The 16647-nt window shown below is 40.1% G+C and overlaps 1 protein-coding gene across 1 annotated transcript; it reads left to right on the top strand.

Annotated features, from left to right (window-relative positions):
* The first annotated feature begins 913 nt into the window (after positions 1 to 913).
* On the top strand, positions 914 to 15796 carry GCNA (germ cell nuclear acidic peptidase). The gene is made up of 10 exons (XM_062585030.1): positions 914 to 1059; positions 1930 to 1976; positions 2575 to 2638; positions 3565 to 3641; positions 4426 to 4857; positions 6596 to 6767; positions 8677 to 8821; positions 10839 to 10977; positions 13253 to 13457; positions 14544 to 15796. The coding sequence occupies exons 1-10, from the start codon at positions 914 to 916 to the stop codon at positions 14794 to 14796; spliced, it is 1680 nt and encodes a 559-aa protein (XP_062441014.1). The 3' UTR covers positions 14797 to 15796.
* The last annotated feature ends 851 nt before the right edge of the window (positions 15797 to 16647 follow it).

Here is a 16647-nt window from a genome sequence, read left to right as displayed (position 1 = left end):
CCAGGTAAGTATAGATCATCTACTTAAATACTTTTTATCTCCACTATGTTAGACTAGAAACATCCAAACTTGAAAGCTCTAAAGGGCTGTTGTACATACATGATTCTTGAAGTGTTTTGGGGCCTCACAACAGCTTTTCCTTTTCTTCAAGTTCTCTCTGTTCGCACTACGTGGTACCTTGAAGGGCATGACCTATATGTAAATTAATATTTTTGTATTGAATGAACAAGAATAGCATTACCTAATATCCTGAGCCTCTACAGAGGGTCAAGGACTGCAATTTAAAACTGGTGTCAATCTTGCTAATTGTGCTACAGATGTTGCTGATCAGTCACAGGTTACCATTTATCTCCTATCCGCACTGAACTAGAGACTCCTGTTTCTGCGAACTGCTGCTTTTTGGTGCACCTGTCATCTAGATCGCAGTTGATGCTTGAATGTATCCTGACCGATGAGTACCTAGTGTCAATGCCTTGGTTTCTTGGTAGAATTTCATCACTGCCTAAAACACGAGTAAGAAATTTTGGTTGTAATTCTCAACTTGCATATTTATACCCTGTCCTGTTTATAACAATTGTCCGATATCGTTAGGGAATTTTTCAGCTTCCTTTTTACGGTCTGAGACTGTGGTTGCAAACTGTTGAATCTGCTATTAAAGTGGAGTCCGGTGTCGACTTTGGCTTGGCTGCCGGCAGCGTCACGTGACCGCGAGCCTCGCGTCGCCGCGGGGGGAGGGGCGCGGCCCCCCCCCCCCCCCCCCCGGCGCACCGCGGCGGGCCGTAAGCACCGCCGCAGAGCGCAGGCGCCGTAAGCGCCGCCGGAGCGCGCGGGCGCCGCCGGAGCGGGGCGTTGTGCGCAGGCGCGGCGCCGTGCCCCGGAAGCGCTGCGGCGGCGCGGGCGGTTTGACGGCGCGATGGAGGCGGGCGCGGGGCCGCCGCGGGCGCAGGGCGGCCAGCGGCGCGGCCTCTCCGGCGGCGGCTCTTCGCCTGCCGCTCCGCTCTCGGGTGGCGGCAGGCCGAGGAGTGCGGCGGCGGGGGGCTCGGCCGGAGGCGGCGGCAGGTGAGGCCTCTGCGCCGGGGCCGCGGCCGGGCCCCCCGGCGAGTGCCGCTGGGGCGCCGCTGCCGCCTGTAACGCGCCCTGCTCGGTCGTGGGCGCCTCGGCGGGACAAGCGGCTCTCTGCGCCCCCGCGAAGCTCGGGGACGCTGGGGCGCAGCGGCGGCGGTCGGTTCGGTCTCGTCCGGAGGGGATGAGACACGCGTTTGAGGAGCCAGCCAAAGCTGTGGCTGCTTTCCTCTCCTTTCTCTGAGGTAGCCCTCTTCTGAGCTTGTCTCAGAAACAACGGTATTTGTAGCTATTATAATTTTTATATTTTATATTATTGGATAGCATTAAACAATATAGCTATTACAATTCTCATAATTTATGTTATTACCTATTAATTACTGCTAGGGATGTAATCCAGAATATTTAGATTGTTAATCAGTATTTAGCTTATGAAAGTTTGGTAGGTATTAGCGTGTTTCTTAATTAATTACAGCCTTTAAGGTGTGATTTAATTTTAATGTAATTTAAAATAGACATTGTCATGTTTTCAAGCCATCGCATACTCTGTTTGTCAAGTTGTTAGCGTTTGCTTTGTCAGAAAATGGTGAATAGTAAAATAGAATATTGCCGCTTGCCTCTTATGTTTGTGCGGAAATTGCAGTTCAAGTAGTAATGCATAAATTCTGCATTTTAAAATATCTAGCAAGCAGCAGTAGCGTGAATATGTTTGTTTCAAAAGATTTGAAAAAGTTTAGACTATTTGAGAAGTTGAATGTTTAGTGTGTTTGGTTCTCACTGTGCACAGGTATTTCAGACCAGATGAGATACAAATCTGTGTGCTGTTGACCTAATGATCTTGCTACTGTTCTACATTTCATTTTTCAGTCGTGCTCTGCACTTTTCTTCAAGCAGTGATGATGAATTTGAAATGTGTAAGTAATAACACGTATTTGCTTTCTAAAGGCATATGAAAAGAATGCTATTTAAATTGCTTGAATTTCTGGCCATGAGGAGCATATGCTAAGTTCTGGCATTTCCTCTATTCCTCAAGAATTGCTTTAAGCATGTGAAATGCTGCTGCCTGTTCTGTTTTTGTTTACCAGTCACAGCAGCATTGCTGTTCTACAGCGGGATATTAGTGTTTTGTTTGAACACTCCCTTGGAATAACTTACTGGAATAAGCGTATGGGCACCTTTTTGCAGTAGGAAAACTGCTACCTGCAGTTGTGGAAATGCTTCAAGAAAATGTTGATAACACAATCAGTTTCCTAATCGCTTTCTCTCTCCTAATGATTCACGTTTTGAGAGGAGGCTGTACTGGATACTGTAAGGTATGTAACAGCACTTTTTGGTTTCATGCAGGGCAAGAGCTGAATAATGCAGGAATTGCTACACAGTTGTTAGCTTTGAGGAACTGAGAGTTGGAATTGTTTTAAAAGAATTGTTGGGGTTTATTTAGAGACTTTGCATTGAATTTGTACTAGTTTTAAGCTTTTCTTTTAAAAATATGTAATTTAATCATTGTTCCAGTTTTAGCTAGAATGAAAACTCCAAAATCCCTGACACGTCAAGTTTCTAAAAAGGAGAATGAGAGGTTGGTGCTGTACTAAATGACTTTCAAATGTTTGTATATGTCTCTGTATTATCTCTACTACTCTCAGTATAGAAAATGAAGAAGAGTTTCTTGTTGATTTGTAGGCTGTAGAAGTGAATGCAGATGGAAGAATTGGTCTGTGTTCATTCTGTGTATGTTCAGGTCAAATGTAAAATAGAGTATTTGCAAGTGTGCATGCTTCATTGCTCTTTCAGAGGGCAGTATATCTTGTGGAAAACCAACCTTTCATCTTTCAGCTATTTAAATGCGGGGTTTGTTGATGAAGCCGTTTCATACTGTTCTGACTTAGTCTTGACCAGTTTTGTGTGCATTAGACATTCATAACATACCTTCATTCTGGTTCTGCTGGTAATAGTCTTATCAGTCTGGGAAAAGGCATTACATGCTCAACATGCAGTAGAAGAATTCCCAACTAACAGAATAGACTCCTAATTTATGAATTATTGCCTGGAGAAGTATTGGCAGCATAGGTTACAGTAGTTGAGAATAATTAATAAAATACTTTTTAATAACAATAAGAGCTTTGTACACGTTCACATTCAAAAACAATCTTCTGTTGCACAACAGCATGAGTTTATCTCCTTGTACAGCTTTCTAAATCTCATCTTCAGGATTCCTTATCTGCAGTTACTGGATAAATTGCTATCGATCTCTCAAATGTTAATACTGACACGTTATCTTGTTAGACCTGTGAACTTTAATTCTACCTTGTCATAGGATGACTTTGAACTGTTAGTTCAAATCTGTCATAGGTAGATACCTGTTAACAGAAGTAGTTGTCACATCTGTTGTGAGCAACTGATTAAGTTTACCTTGCTAAAGCAAACCAAACCATCTAGCATAACTTTCTCTGCTATTTTCCTGCTTGTGCCTACTGGCATTTCATATTATTGCTTGTTTTACAGTTTGAAGGACTTCATCGATGACTCAATGGATGATTTCTTCTTGGACTTTAAAAAGAGAAACAGCACAACTAAGAATGGCAAGTAATTGTCCAACAACAAATTTGAAACAGGAATTTTATTGGATGGGAAGAAAGTATACATTGAGTTCACAAATTTTTGGAAGAACTTAATAAATATAAGATCATTTGGACCTCTTTTTTGGGGGTAACAAAAGACCGAATAAATTTTCTTCTTTCTTTCTTTCTTTTCTTTTTTTAATCTCAATCCTTATGTAATGTTTCCTCTATGATTGAGGACTCAAAGTAGTGGCATACCTTTGTCTACCTTCTCATTGTGTCCTGAATTTGAAGTAGCAAAGACGTTCTTTTGCTATTTCTGGCTTTAAAAGGAGCTTACCATGTGTTTTGTTTAGGCCAGCATGGCTGAAACTTTTTTTTCTAGTACAAGCTTGCTGCATATTTCTTCAAAATTGAAAATTAAATGTTTAGCTGTACTCGTAAATATATGTAGCTTTTGTTACCAAGAATAAAGCTTATGCTAGTGCTAGCTAGCTAGTCATAACTTTTTTTTCTTCTCCCCTTCAAGATTGCTAGGCCAGAGGGCTGATGTACCTTCAACCCTGTGTGTGTGTATATATGTGTGTATATATCTTACCTGTATATATACACCTATACAGTGTTTAGTACTTTTTGTGATGACTTTAGTATAATGGTAAATGGGCCTGGTGTAATAAAGCAAATAAAGATGCCTTTCTCTCCTTTTGTCTTTTCCTAACTTTCAAAGAATATTACTGTTTTAAGATAAAGTCACTTAGGAGACCTGCCTTTACCAAGACTTTAAGCTGTTTCTTTTGAATTGCAGCACGGAAGGATCTTCGGATCCCAAAGAAGTCAGTGAGTTCTGGAAAAGAAAACGTTTGCTCCCAAGAATTGCTGAATCTAGATGCTTTAAGTGACGGTGAAGATTCTGTTTTTGTAGAAAGTTCACAGCATGACTGCCAAAAGGGCTTGAAGGAGAGTCTGAAGTGCATAAAGCTCCCTCATCCTCAAAATCAGAAAGAATTGATTTCCAGACATAGTCCAAACTTGCTTGTTGGAGGCAAAGAAAGAAACTGTGAGAAGGAGAATACAGAGGATAAAATGCCAGCCTTAGCACTCCGACGAAGTACAGAGTTAGAATCGGATAGCTCAGATAGTGAATTTGAATCTTTAATAGAACGCATAAGGAAACAAAGTCTGCACCGAAAACCTATCTTAAGTACAAGTAAAACTGTCAACCAGCCAAGCACAACAGGTAAGAAATGATTCTTAGCTAACCTCAGGGTTACCTTTTGGGAACAATGTTAATACCAATTGCCTAATTCTATTCATGTGTGTGGCTTGTGCTTTGGAAGTGCAACCCAGCCTCTTGCACTTCAGTTTGACGTAAGCAGAAATTATTTCTCTGTGACCGTTCTGAAAAGTGATTCCGCCAGCCTTATGGTATCAAGACTTAAGTTTTTCATTAACACATTTTGTAACTTCTATAATTGCTAGGCATTTTTAGTTGTATTTTTAAAATTATTCTGAAGACAAAGCTAAGTGGTGGTTTTGAATGATGTCAATTTTTCTAATGTATGATAGCTAACATGAAGCTGTCATTTTGGTAACACTGAAATTTCAAACAGTTAGTGTGCTGTTAATTTAGTGCTTATATGGATTTATTGATTTTTGCTATTTATCAAATTCTCACTGTAAATTGTATTTAAAGCAGTAGCTTCTTCTGTCTTTTGACTAATTGAGCTCTAACTGAAAGACTGTAGAGGGAGAAAAGACTTGCTGGGAAAGGGCTATTGCTGAGTAAGGGCAAATAAAACAAATCTCTTTTTCTGGAAGGCTAAACATATGGTGCATTCCTTGCAAGTAGTAATTCAAGGCAAGGAGGCTTATGGCAGAGTGTGAAAGAGGCTAATTGACAGCACAGAAAGATACCCTGGAAAAGAGCAAATCTGTATTTTGGGGGGCTTAGGATATGATAATATGGTATTTACTTTCTAGAGATGAGGTGGGAGCTGCGTATGAATTCTCTGTATATCATTAACTAGCGAAAGGAAACTGTTTCTGAACAGTTGTAGAAAAGCCAGCAGAGATAACATTCACTAAAACTGTAAACTTTGAAGTAGTGGTTGATTTATGTTAGGGCCAGTTTTAGCACTCTGGATATGGACTGTGAAAATAGGCAGGTCTTTGTTTGAACACATCTTTGTGAGACTGCATTAGGAAGAAGACTTACTGAAAGCATATTCTGTATCTCCCATCTATGCTGTTTCTTAAACCTTTCTCTTGAGTTACCTTATGGATGTTAGAGAAACTGGACCAAAAGTCTGGATCAGCCTGACAACTTTGGTCTGAACGGGAAAAGGCAGGCTGTGTAATCGCTGTAGCTTACTTGCTTTTCCCTGCTGTCCTCACAAGTTATCTGTCTTTGTTAAGTTAAAGATAGAGATTATAAAGATTATGGAGTTGATATAGTACTGTTAATGAGGCTATAGCTCCTGATAAAGTATCCTGGTTAATACAATAATCTACTTGGGTGGTAAAGTAGTAGAGTATTATTTCTTTAGGAACAAACAGTATGACTTTGGGTACATAATAGAAGCTTGAAATGTTTTTTTTGTTTGTTTGTTTTCTTCACATAGTATATCTGTGTTACTGCTTTTCATGTGTTAGTGGTTTGTTTTGAATTAGTGAAATGTGACAGGAAAAAATGCCTGAGAGAAGTCACAAATGCTTTCTGTTCCCTTTCATCCTAACCAAGTGTTTGAAACTTTGCAATGCCACTGAATGCAATGCCAATGAATGGCAAATTTTAAATATTTAATAGCGAATGATCTTTTTATCAATTTCATCCATGTATGGCTAAGCCCATAGAGGGAGTGTGTATGCTGAGATGGGATGTATGACTTTTTCACAGTTGTCTGTTTACAGGTTGTTGATGTCTGTGCTTCTGATTCTTTGACAGTGTGTAATATTTTGACTTTCTGTTGAACTAGAAAACCTCAAGTCACCTTGTGAAGGTGCTCAGACCTCAAAAAGTGAGGGAGACAAGAGGCCAAAGTCACATTCCACTTTGAGTAAAGAAACACCTTCCAGGATAATGTCTTCTGTTAGAATTCCCAGAAGTGAATCAGTCAGTTACTCACCATCAGCACAGACAAAGGAAAAGTAAGTGTTTCTCCACCTATACTGTGTTCTAGGACTATTACAGATGGATGAAGAGATGCTGAGAAATCTTTTGCCTAGGATGGCATTCCGATTTTCTTTCTATCTGGAAACTTCTGCTACTGATCAGTTGTAAATTGTTAAGCAGGCTGGAATTTAAAACTATAGTCTCAAGTATGGCAGGGAAAATATAATCTAATCTTCAATTAAAGCAGTTGAGATTAAATTTGTAGAGTAAGTAAGGGTGGAATGGTAGGATAAGTGCAGACTTAAGATACAGAGTGTGTGAACAGCTAGTACATGTTAAATTATTCTGTTTCAGTTCTCTCTGTCACTACCTTGTCCTCAGAATCATTGTGTAGGAATCAGTAATTCCTAGCAGAACTTTTATTAATGGTAATTAGCAAGCGTGTGAGGAATTATGGCATTGTGGTTTCATGTTCTGGTATTTAAAAGATACACTTGCTATCTTCTCTATTGCTCAGAACCTGACAGCAGTTGATAGATCCCTTTGAGAAATATTCTGGGTGTCTTTTTGGAACCTCAGTACAATTTAGAGCTACAAATGCCAGACCTTATTTATAAATATTACAGTCTCATCTTGCAACAGTGACATGGGAGGCCAGTTTTCCCCTCAACAACATTTTTGTATTTTATTTTCCAAATACGCAAAGTATTGTTTTTATATCTGCATGTTTGAGAGGTTAACAAGAGGCCCTTTAAATATAACTTTTATTCCTCTATCATCCATTATTTGCTGGTCTCTAAGCAGTATTTTCAGTTCAGTCTCAAATGGAAATCTGCCTAGGCTTCTAATAATTTTTTTAGCAATGACACCTTTTGGTCCTTTCCTGAGATGGGAGGAATTAACATGGAGGGGGGTGCACTTTACTTATTAAGAATTCTGATTCAAGTTTTCCTAGTTGCATTTGCAAGACAAAGTTTATAATATTCCTTGTAAAGGGAATGTTATCTTATTAGAGCAGCTAATACAGTTGCATCAGTATTAAACAAGTTTGAATGTACATACACTTTTTCAGGCCTCAGTTTTTCTGAGGCTCTTGATCTGTGCTGACTTCAAGGTCTTTTTCTGCATAGCGGTAACTAATATATAACCGAGTATTGTTTGAAGTGCTTTTCCTGTTTGAGCTACTTCACTTTTACAGGTCTTTTACAAGCTCCTCTTCAGATCTTTTTTTTTTTTTTTAACCTGCATCATTATAACTTGCAGAATTCATGATGTTTCTTTCTCTGTATGTGGATGCAACTTGTGCTTTTCAGAGAAATAGAAAAATGACTCTTTTCTAAGAGCTACATTTATTTTGCCTCTTAATCATGTGACATTTTCTTTAGTCATTTTATGTATTAGTACCAAACCTTTAAACAATGTCTTCAAAGCAGATGAGAACTCTGGGGTATTGGAGTTAGCTATCCTAGTGGAATATTTGCTTTCCCTGAATGAATAGTTTTTCTTAGGATTCCCAGAACATCTATGGTAATGTCTCTGAAAATATGCTTTTATCATGGATAGTGATGTTAGGGCTATTGATATATTGATCAACTTTTGGTATAACTGTGCCCTACTGTGCCATGATGAACATTTGAGCCACCCTCTCTTCCCACGTAGGAGTACTCAGCTAGTTTTCTGAGCAGTGAAACAACTGCAAGACTTGCAATAGTTCTGCCTTTCTTGCCCCTGAAGAGGGAAGGAAGCAGTAAAAATGTGTACCACACTGGCCTCCTCATGAGCATGCTAACAAAAAGAGTCAATAAGTTTGTGCCAGTGGCAGCATTCTAGAGAAATTTAGTGACTATAAAGTGACTTTTATTTTTCAATATGATACTTCTGAACTTTTAATTAAGATTGTTGTGTATGTGATTGGTTGGTTTGTTCTAATGCCTTCTCTTGCAGGCATAACTTGTGCTCAGTGCCTGACTGTTTCTTGCAAGATCTCTCAAACCCAGCATCCCAGCATGTGAAGTCTTTCAAAAAAAATAAAGAGGACCTGGCACAGAAGCTTTACCATCTCTATAATAGCACCATCTTTGAGAAGAAGGTTGGCTTTAAAACAAAATATCATGTTTCTGCAGTGAGAATATGCTGATCAATATGTTATTCCTCACCTTTTGATGTGATTGCTCTTTATCCTTTTCAGTTGGTAGAGCTAGGCTTAGGTTTACATATAGGTCAAACCATTTTCTTCAAAGGGGATTTATCACCACTGTGATGCTGAAGTTTTCTAACTTGGAGCCTAGTTACTTTCCCAGTGGTGATGGCATACCATCCTTAAGTGAGCAGTTTGGATGGTGTGCAGAAGAGTCCTTGATTAGGTTAAGTTAGTACATGAAAGGTTTGGGTCAGTTTCATTTCTGAAGAGGTGACTGCTGTTTCTCTTCCTGTATTTCTAGAATTTCACGTGCTTGTCAGCTCGGTAGCCTACAAGTGTTCCTGCTGCTGCCTGTGTGGTACCGGGCCTCAGTGAAGGCAGCTGTGGCCTCCTGCTGCTAACATAAGCTTGGGGTTGTGTGCACTGCTCAGTCAGCCCTTATTGAACAGCATGTGCTGCTGGACTCTGCAGCATTACCACAGCCTAAGGAATAGCTAGTGGGTAGCACAAACTGATCTGCTGGCTGTCATGTCTGCTCTGTGTCCCCCATTCCCAACTCCTCCCATGAGCTTGTGTTAGTTTAGGTATTCATTGGACTCTCAATTGGGTTACTTCAGTCTGCTAAAAAGGTGAATAATAGGAATCTGGAGCTGGAATACAAGTCCACAGAAGACCAATGGTTTGCTTGACTCGAGCTGCTTTAGAACTGCAACCTTTACTAATGCAGTGCTCTCATGAAACTTGATCCAAAGATTCACAGCTGCTAGAGGGGGAGATGCTCTTGCTTGATGACACAAAGTGGGAGTGTACATCCAGGAGCAGGGAGCTAAAGATGAAAAGCACCTCTCCTTGCCAGGGGCTGTTGTCTCATGCTCAGTGATGCTACATGCAGTCTTCATGCATTCCTACTATATGTTCTTTTCTGTCATTACGAAACAGAAAAGTTGCTTATGCTTTGAATAACGATTTGGGGTGAATCTGAACTATAAGTTGTGTTTCATACTGAAAGTTGTTTCAGAAAACTGCTGTCTTGACCATAGTGGCATCTTCTGAGATGCTTGAGAACCTCCTCTGAAGAGAAACATTCTTGAAATAAACTGACCTTCTTTCAGGAAGGAAGGGTCTGCATCTGAGAAGATATTGCTGAGCTGACCAAGGGGAGGCAGAGGCCATGATTCCACTTAAAGTGGAGCTGAAAGGGCTTATTGCTGCTGGAATTGAAAGATTTTGCTCTCCACTGCTTCAGCCTATACTGGCACTTATCTATTGTTGGACCATTTACTTGAGCTCATTTAACTAAGCTAGATGACAAAAAACCGTTAACAACAACAGAAGAAAAGCTACCCAAGATAGGTATGGCAAGACTTATAAACTTAGGAGCAGCACAGAGGATAAACAAGCAGTGATTATTTGCCTTTTCACAGTTTAGGATGAGGGTACATCAGGTGAAAATGACAAGTTGCAATCAAAAGATGATGATATTTGGCATATAAATTAAGCTGCAGAACTTCTAATCAGACTGTTGTGTAAGCTAAAAATTCATATGCATTTTTAAAAAAATTGAGAGCTATTTAGTGCAAAGGAACCACCTCCGAGTCAGTAAGATACTGTCTTTCAAATGACTAGCAGCTAAGAAGTATACATTGAAATGAAATTTTGTAATATGCCTGACCTCTCCTTATGTTTCCCCTTAAACAACAGACTAGCCACAGTTGGCAGCAGAATAGTGGACCTAAGGGACTTTTGGTCTGATCCTGCATGTGAAACTCTTAGTGTCAGTAGTAGAAACACTGATGATTGGAATGAGAAGCTGTAGAAGGTGGGTTTGCCTCTTAAGTGATGGCAGTTTTGAGGACATGAGCAGAGACATGCTGTAAAGGACTGTGCAGTAGAGTGGAAGCCAGAGGCATAAGGAAGATATGGGAGGTAGAAGAGGGCAGATCACGTGCACTGTTTTGTTTCTCAGTTGCCAGAGAAAATGGAAATAATCTGGAATAAGAAAATGAGAAAAACAGCTGGATATTGTGTAACTGGGCAGACAAAAAGTCCTGAAGCGCAGCGTTACGCTCGAATAGAACTCTCTGAGAAGGTCTGCGACTCTGCAGGTAAGTAAGGGAAAAGATAAGTTGATCCTTCTTTGTGAAAGCGTGTTCTAGAGATAACTATACGAATCTGAGAATTGCACTATCTACAGGCAGCCTCTGCTTTGAAATTACTTGTCACCTTGAATAAATAAACCAACTGAAAATAATGCATAGATTAGAAGGGTTGTAAGAACAGGTGCTAGTAAGAGGCTTCATGAATTCACAAAATGCGAAAACATGTATACCTACCTATTCGTGCCAACATCAGTATTAGAATATGGTTTGATATTTATATTTTGTATTGATTTGAAAGACCTAATGGCCAGTTTTACTATATTGCAGTGTAAAATCTGACTTCTTCCATCATAGCCAGGTGCTTTGTTGATTAAAGCTGGAGTAAAAACAATCAGGGCCAAGTTAAGTTTTATTATTTGATATTATTGTAACTGTTAGATTTCCCCCCATTCTACTCCTCATTCTCCCAGTTTGGGAAAATGAATGTTGCTGTTATCATATGCTAAAAGCTACTGTAGTAGCTTTTAATTAGTTCTGAAATTCTGTTAAAGTAGGTTTAATAAGCTGGGTTGGAGAAATGAAAGATTGGGAACATGGGGAAGTGACTAGGATGCAGAATTAGTGGAGTTACTCACAGAACTGATGGAAGTGCATTGAGTAAAACCTTGTTGAGGCATTTATCTTCTTATCCAGGTGTTCATAATTCCAACTTCCAAAATGACTTTTGCACCTTAGTGAAGAACAAGCCCCAAACCTTGCAATACCTAGACTTCTTTTAATTTTGCAGATACCGTAGAGATCTGCAGTGCTAGTTCATTTTCATAGCTCAACAGATACTTGTGATACATGTTCAGTTCACTGTGCTGACAAATTTAAAATCCTTTCAAGTAAGTTGGATTGCAAAACTAGGTATAGTAGCTAATCTTTTCTATGCTGTCACTTAGGATATTAAGACTAAACTTCATTTGCTTAGGGTCTGCTCAACAGACCTTGCTTGAAGGACCTGTTTTTTCAGAGAGGACTTTATTCTGTGTCTATTCTTGTTAATTACTTCTGAGAGCTATCAGAAGATGACTGTCTGCAGATGAAACATTAAAGTGCTGCTGTGTAAGGCTATGAGGTGTTGACAGCTTTTTCTCACTGAATGTAGTTCTAGTCCTCTAAATCTGAAAAGAACTGCAAACCTCTGAATTTGGATAGAGAATTCTTATACAGTAAGTGAAACTAAAGGGTTTCAAGCTCAAAACACAGAAAAGAGGTAGGACCAATGCAGAATATGTTATTAAACTGTGGAACTCCTGACTGCAGGATGCTGTGGTTGCTAAAAATCTGTAGGGTTCAAATGCAATAGAAAATCTGTAGAGGATTATTAAATACAAAGATACCATCTTTGACTCAGAAACCTGAGTCATTTATTTTTGGAGGTGGGAGAGCAGTTAGAACTACTGCTGTATGCTTTCCCTGCTCTCATACAATTCCCTAGACATCTCCCCTTGAGTACTGCTGGAGGCAAGGTAATGAGCCTTTGTTCTGGCTTTATTTGGAAAACACCCTGAAGCTTCCTTTTCTCTTTCCTTTTTATTATCTGTTTAGGAATAATAGTATTTGCAGCTTGTATCAGCTGTGGAATTAGCACATAAATGTGGTATTTGGATTGCCTGTAGAGATTATACTTTGAAAAGCAGGAAATGCTAATTTTTGTCAGTGTGCCCTGCAGGTAAATCACTAGCTTATAGGATTTTTCTCTTCCCAGATATAGCGTCTTGTAGTGGTGTTTTGTAACTGTTTGATAGTTGCATGAAAACACAGTTCGGACAAAACTTCTATTTCTCACAATTGTGGATGTTGCCAGGTTTCTGAAGAGGTCACATGTAATGTGACTAATGCAGTTAACAGATGATGGTGGTGCAGCAGCCTTCAGTTTGAGCTTTCAATTGTTGCAAGAATAAGGGTAGATGGCTCTCTGGAAACTGCAAGTCAACAGCAAAAGCTATCATAATTACTTGTGAAGCAACAGTTTGAAAAGGGAGTGCAACAGCTTAGTTGTCCTTTTGCTTATAGGTGTCTTAATGTTAGTATCGAAGACAGTACTGTCTTCTAAGACTTGGGATGGAACAGTATTACCTTGGAAAGTGTCTGCCCAGGAAGGAGCTAGCTGCTGCAGGGAATGTATACCTGGCACTTAACAACACTGGAGCAGAAAGTTAAGGATTGGAGTCTGTACTTTCCTATACCTGCCTGACCTTTTTTTTTTTCTTTTTTCTTTCTTTCTTACCTCAAGACCGTCTTCGAGACACCCTAATTCATGAGGTTTGCCATGCAGCCACCTGGCTGATCAATGGTGTTCGAGATGGACATGGACGATTCTGGAGATTATATGCTAGGAAATCAGCTGTGATTCATCCAGAACTGCCTATGGTGACACGATGCCATAGCTATGAGATTAAGTACAAATACACCTATGAGTGTGTTTTGTGCAAAACCACGTGAGTAATGTTTTGATGAGTGATTTTATGGTTATCTATTAACCTTTTTGACTTGACAGTCCTCCTGTGCTAGAAATTATGAACCTCTTAAACTGTAAAATGCTTGGGATAGTCATCTGAATTATCATTTCCTCTTTCTTGAGCCTGTAGAACATTGCTACGTGATTCCATAAGTTTGTTTCCAAGTAGTGCCATTTCCAGACTATCAAGAGGTCAGGACAGGCAGAAGTGTCTTCCGTGACCAAGTAGTAAGATGTCAGAGTACTTGCCTCAACTTCAAAGAGTCACAGGGCAGTAATGCAAGGCCACTCATTTTTCACACTTAGCTCAAATGACACAAATTTTCATTCTCCCTCTGCTAAAGGCCTATGAAGCACACTTGAGTAAACTTAGTGCTTTTTTTCTGAATCACATCTCTCTGATTTCAGAGTCAACACTGATACTATTATAAGCTTTACAGTAGAGAACATTACCTACAATTATAAGTATGCACTAGCATCAGGAGCAGTGCATGTGAACCTGTCCTGGGGAAGCAATGGCCAGGTCTGGCTCACCCCTGTAGAATATATGAGAGTAAAGTACTAGAGTGTGTTGCCATATTAGTAGGTAGAAATAAGGCATTCCAAACTCTTTGTAATCATTAAAATGTACACAGATTTCAAAAGTAAAATCTGCAAATGAATGTGCAGTTAGCACCCCTGAACCATTGTCCCTGGTGGCCTGTAATTCAGTCACTGCTGTCAAATTTTGTTCCATGAAATCTGTGAAAATAAATTAAGGCTGTAAAAATGGATGCCTGAATTTAGGCTCAAGTTCAAGTTGGGTATCTAAATATTTGATTACACCTTTAAAAAATGTGGAAAAGGCAGTGGAAAAAGTTTTAGGTGAGAAATGTCTTGATACAGATCTGATCACCTCACTCTGTGAAGGATGCAGATTCCTTCTGTTCCTTCCTTCCGTTTTGTATTGTATAACAATAGCTTAGAAATCTGACCTAAGCCGTCTGACAGGGAAGAAAGGAGCCATTTCTCACAAGTACCGCCAACTGCAAGTGTGGAGTTGAAGTGCTTTATTTTTCCATTTCAGGATTGGACGTCATTCCAAGTCACTGGACACAGAGCGCTTTGTGTGTGCATGCTGCGGGGGGCAGCTAGTCCTGAGCCAGCCAACTCAGAAAGACGGCACTCCTGCTAGGACGCGTCTAACGCCCTTCGCAAAGTATGTGAAAGAAAACTATGGATCTACTAAAAAGGAGCAGCGTGGACTGAGCCACGTGGAAGTTATGAGGAAACTCAGTGCTGAGTTTGCTTTGAAAACTAGGCTTCAAGACTCCTTGTAAAATCTCGGTGCTTATACTTTCCTGAGGCTACTTAATTTTGTGCATATCAGTAAAGTAGAGCAGTCTAACGTGGAATATATAGAAAATACTTTGGAAGATTCCAGACAAATTTAATAGCTTAGTAATCTAAGATCCCGAGGCCTTTTCTGAAGGAGGTGACAGTGGGCAAGAAGAAATGATGATAGGGAATCAGTGGCAACAGTACTCTTGTTTGTAGTTGAATGGTTTGTGTATCCTCCTTAAACTTCAGATAAAGAGCTATTGTGCCTGGGAGGATACGGTTCTAGGCCCTTCATGGGACAGAGTTGCTATATTTGTCTGGAATTCTCTGAACAATGTTTATGCATAGTGTTTCATAGCATGTGTTCAGTGACTCTACTGAGCAGTAGTTTTACTGTGTAAGTCACTTGGGTAGCTGCTGTCTCAGTTGCGGGGGTATACCCTAAACTCCGCATACATGCTATAGAACGGCTACGTGTATATCTGGGATTGCCACACACAAGAAAGCTCAGGCACATGAGCCAAGTCCTCTGGTTTTGCCTGGATGATTTTTAGCCAGAAAGAGGGCAAATCTGAGATAGAGCTGAGCATGGGTTTCTTCTAAGGAGAATTTCTTGAATGTTTTCCTTAAAAGCCTAAGCTTAGGAAAAATGGAGCCTCAAGTTTGTTAGAGAAAGTGTGAGCTTTCTCCAAAGCCCTCTGGCCCTGAGTGAGATCAAAGTTCTCTCTTTCTGGTTTGATGGCAATTTTTCCTCAATAACTGAGATTTCTTAGAAACTAAACTAGATACAGAAGGACAGTTGGAGGGTGGGGGAGGAAGGGTAGCAATTTTCGCACAATTGAATGAGAAGGCTAGGCAGCTGACTTAAATCTTTCCTGTAGAACTTGACTGAATGTGAGTTAGAGTTGCAGTGTTTGTCTGCTGTGAACAAATTGCTCGGGTGATTAGCAAATTTTGCATCATGAATACATGTCTTTTTATACCAACTGTGACAATGAAGCTGGTGTTGTCTTTATTTAATCATGACTGTGTAACTTTGGTACGTGAAAACTTCCAATTTCTCCTGGCTAGTTCCACATACAGCAGGTCACCCTGACTGCTGCAGAGCACACCTCTCCCTGCTCTCTGCTGCTTACCCTGCGCTTACCTGAGAGCTGATGCTTTTTCAACCTCTGCACAGATTGTGTTGCTGCAGGACCATCCCCCAGGAGTGTCCCAGGAGTAGCAGTTGGTCAGGGAATGTAACTTCCTCTTCTCTGTATGTCTGTCCACCTCTCTCAGGTAGAGGCAGTCTTAGGACTGCCAGTGCTTGCTGTCCACCGTGGCATCACAGAGAAACCATCTCCCAGGGCCCTTCCTGACTGGCCACCTTGGAGCACAAGCTATTTTTGGTGCCTGTAGTGTTCTGTTTAGAATCTGTTTCCTGCTAGCTATATTAAAGTGTTAGAAAAGTAGTTTTTTCATAAATTTGTCGATAGCCTACAGTTATATAGGGAACATGTTTCCATGTGATGGGATACAAGGTATTGAATGATGCATTTTTTTTCTTGATGATGATAACGGTATGAATAAAACTTTTTTTTTCCTTTATAAAAACCTAACTGTAAATCCCATTCAATTCTTGATCAAAAGATAATTACTAATCAGAAGAAAATGAACAAATTTAACTCACCATGTCATTTCTTGTACTTGTAACAAAGCAGACATTTATAGAAGGGTCTTTGGTTTTGGTGCTTGTAAGCCAGTGTCTTGTAAAGGGGGACTTGCAATCTGCTCTGCTGTAGACAGCAGTCATCTTGCAGCATGTGCCTCCTCTCTCCTTGGATGCTGTCTACCAATTTGTCTTTCTG

Source organism: Rhea pennata, chromosome 11 (assembly GCF_028389875.1).
Source record: "Rhea pennata isolate bPtePen1 chromosome 11, bPtePen1.pri, whole genome shotgun sequence".
Lineage (NCBI taxonomy): Eukaryota > Metazoa > Chordata > Aves > Rheiformes > Rheidae > Rhea > Rhea pennata.
Note: the sequence above shows the minus strand (reverse complement) of the source record. Positions and strands in the feature narration are given on the sequence as shown.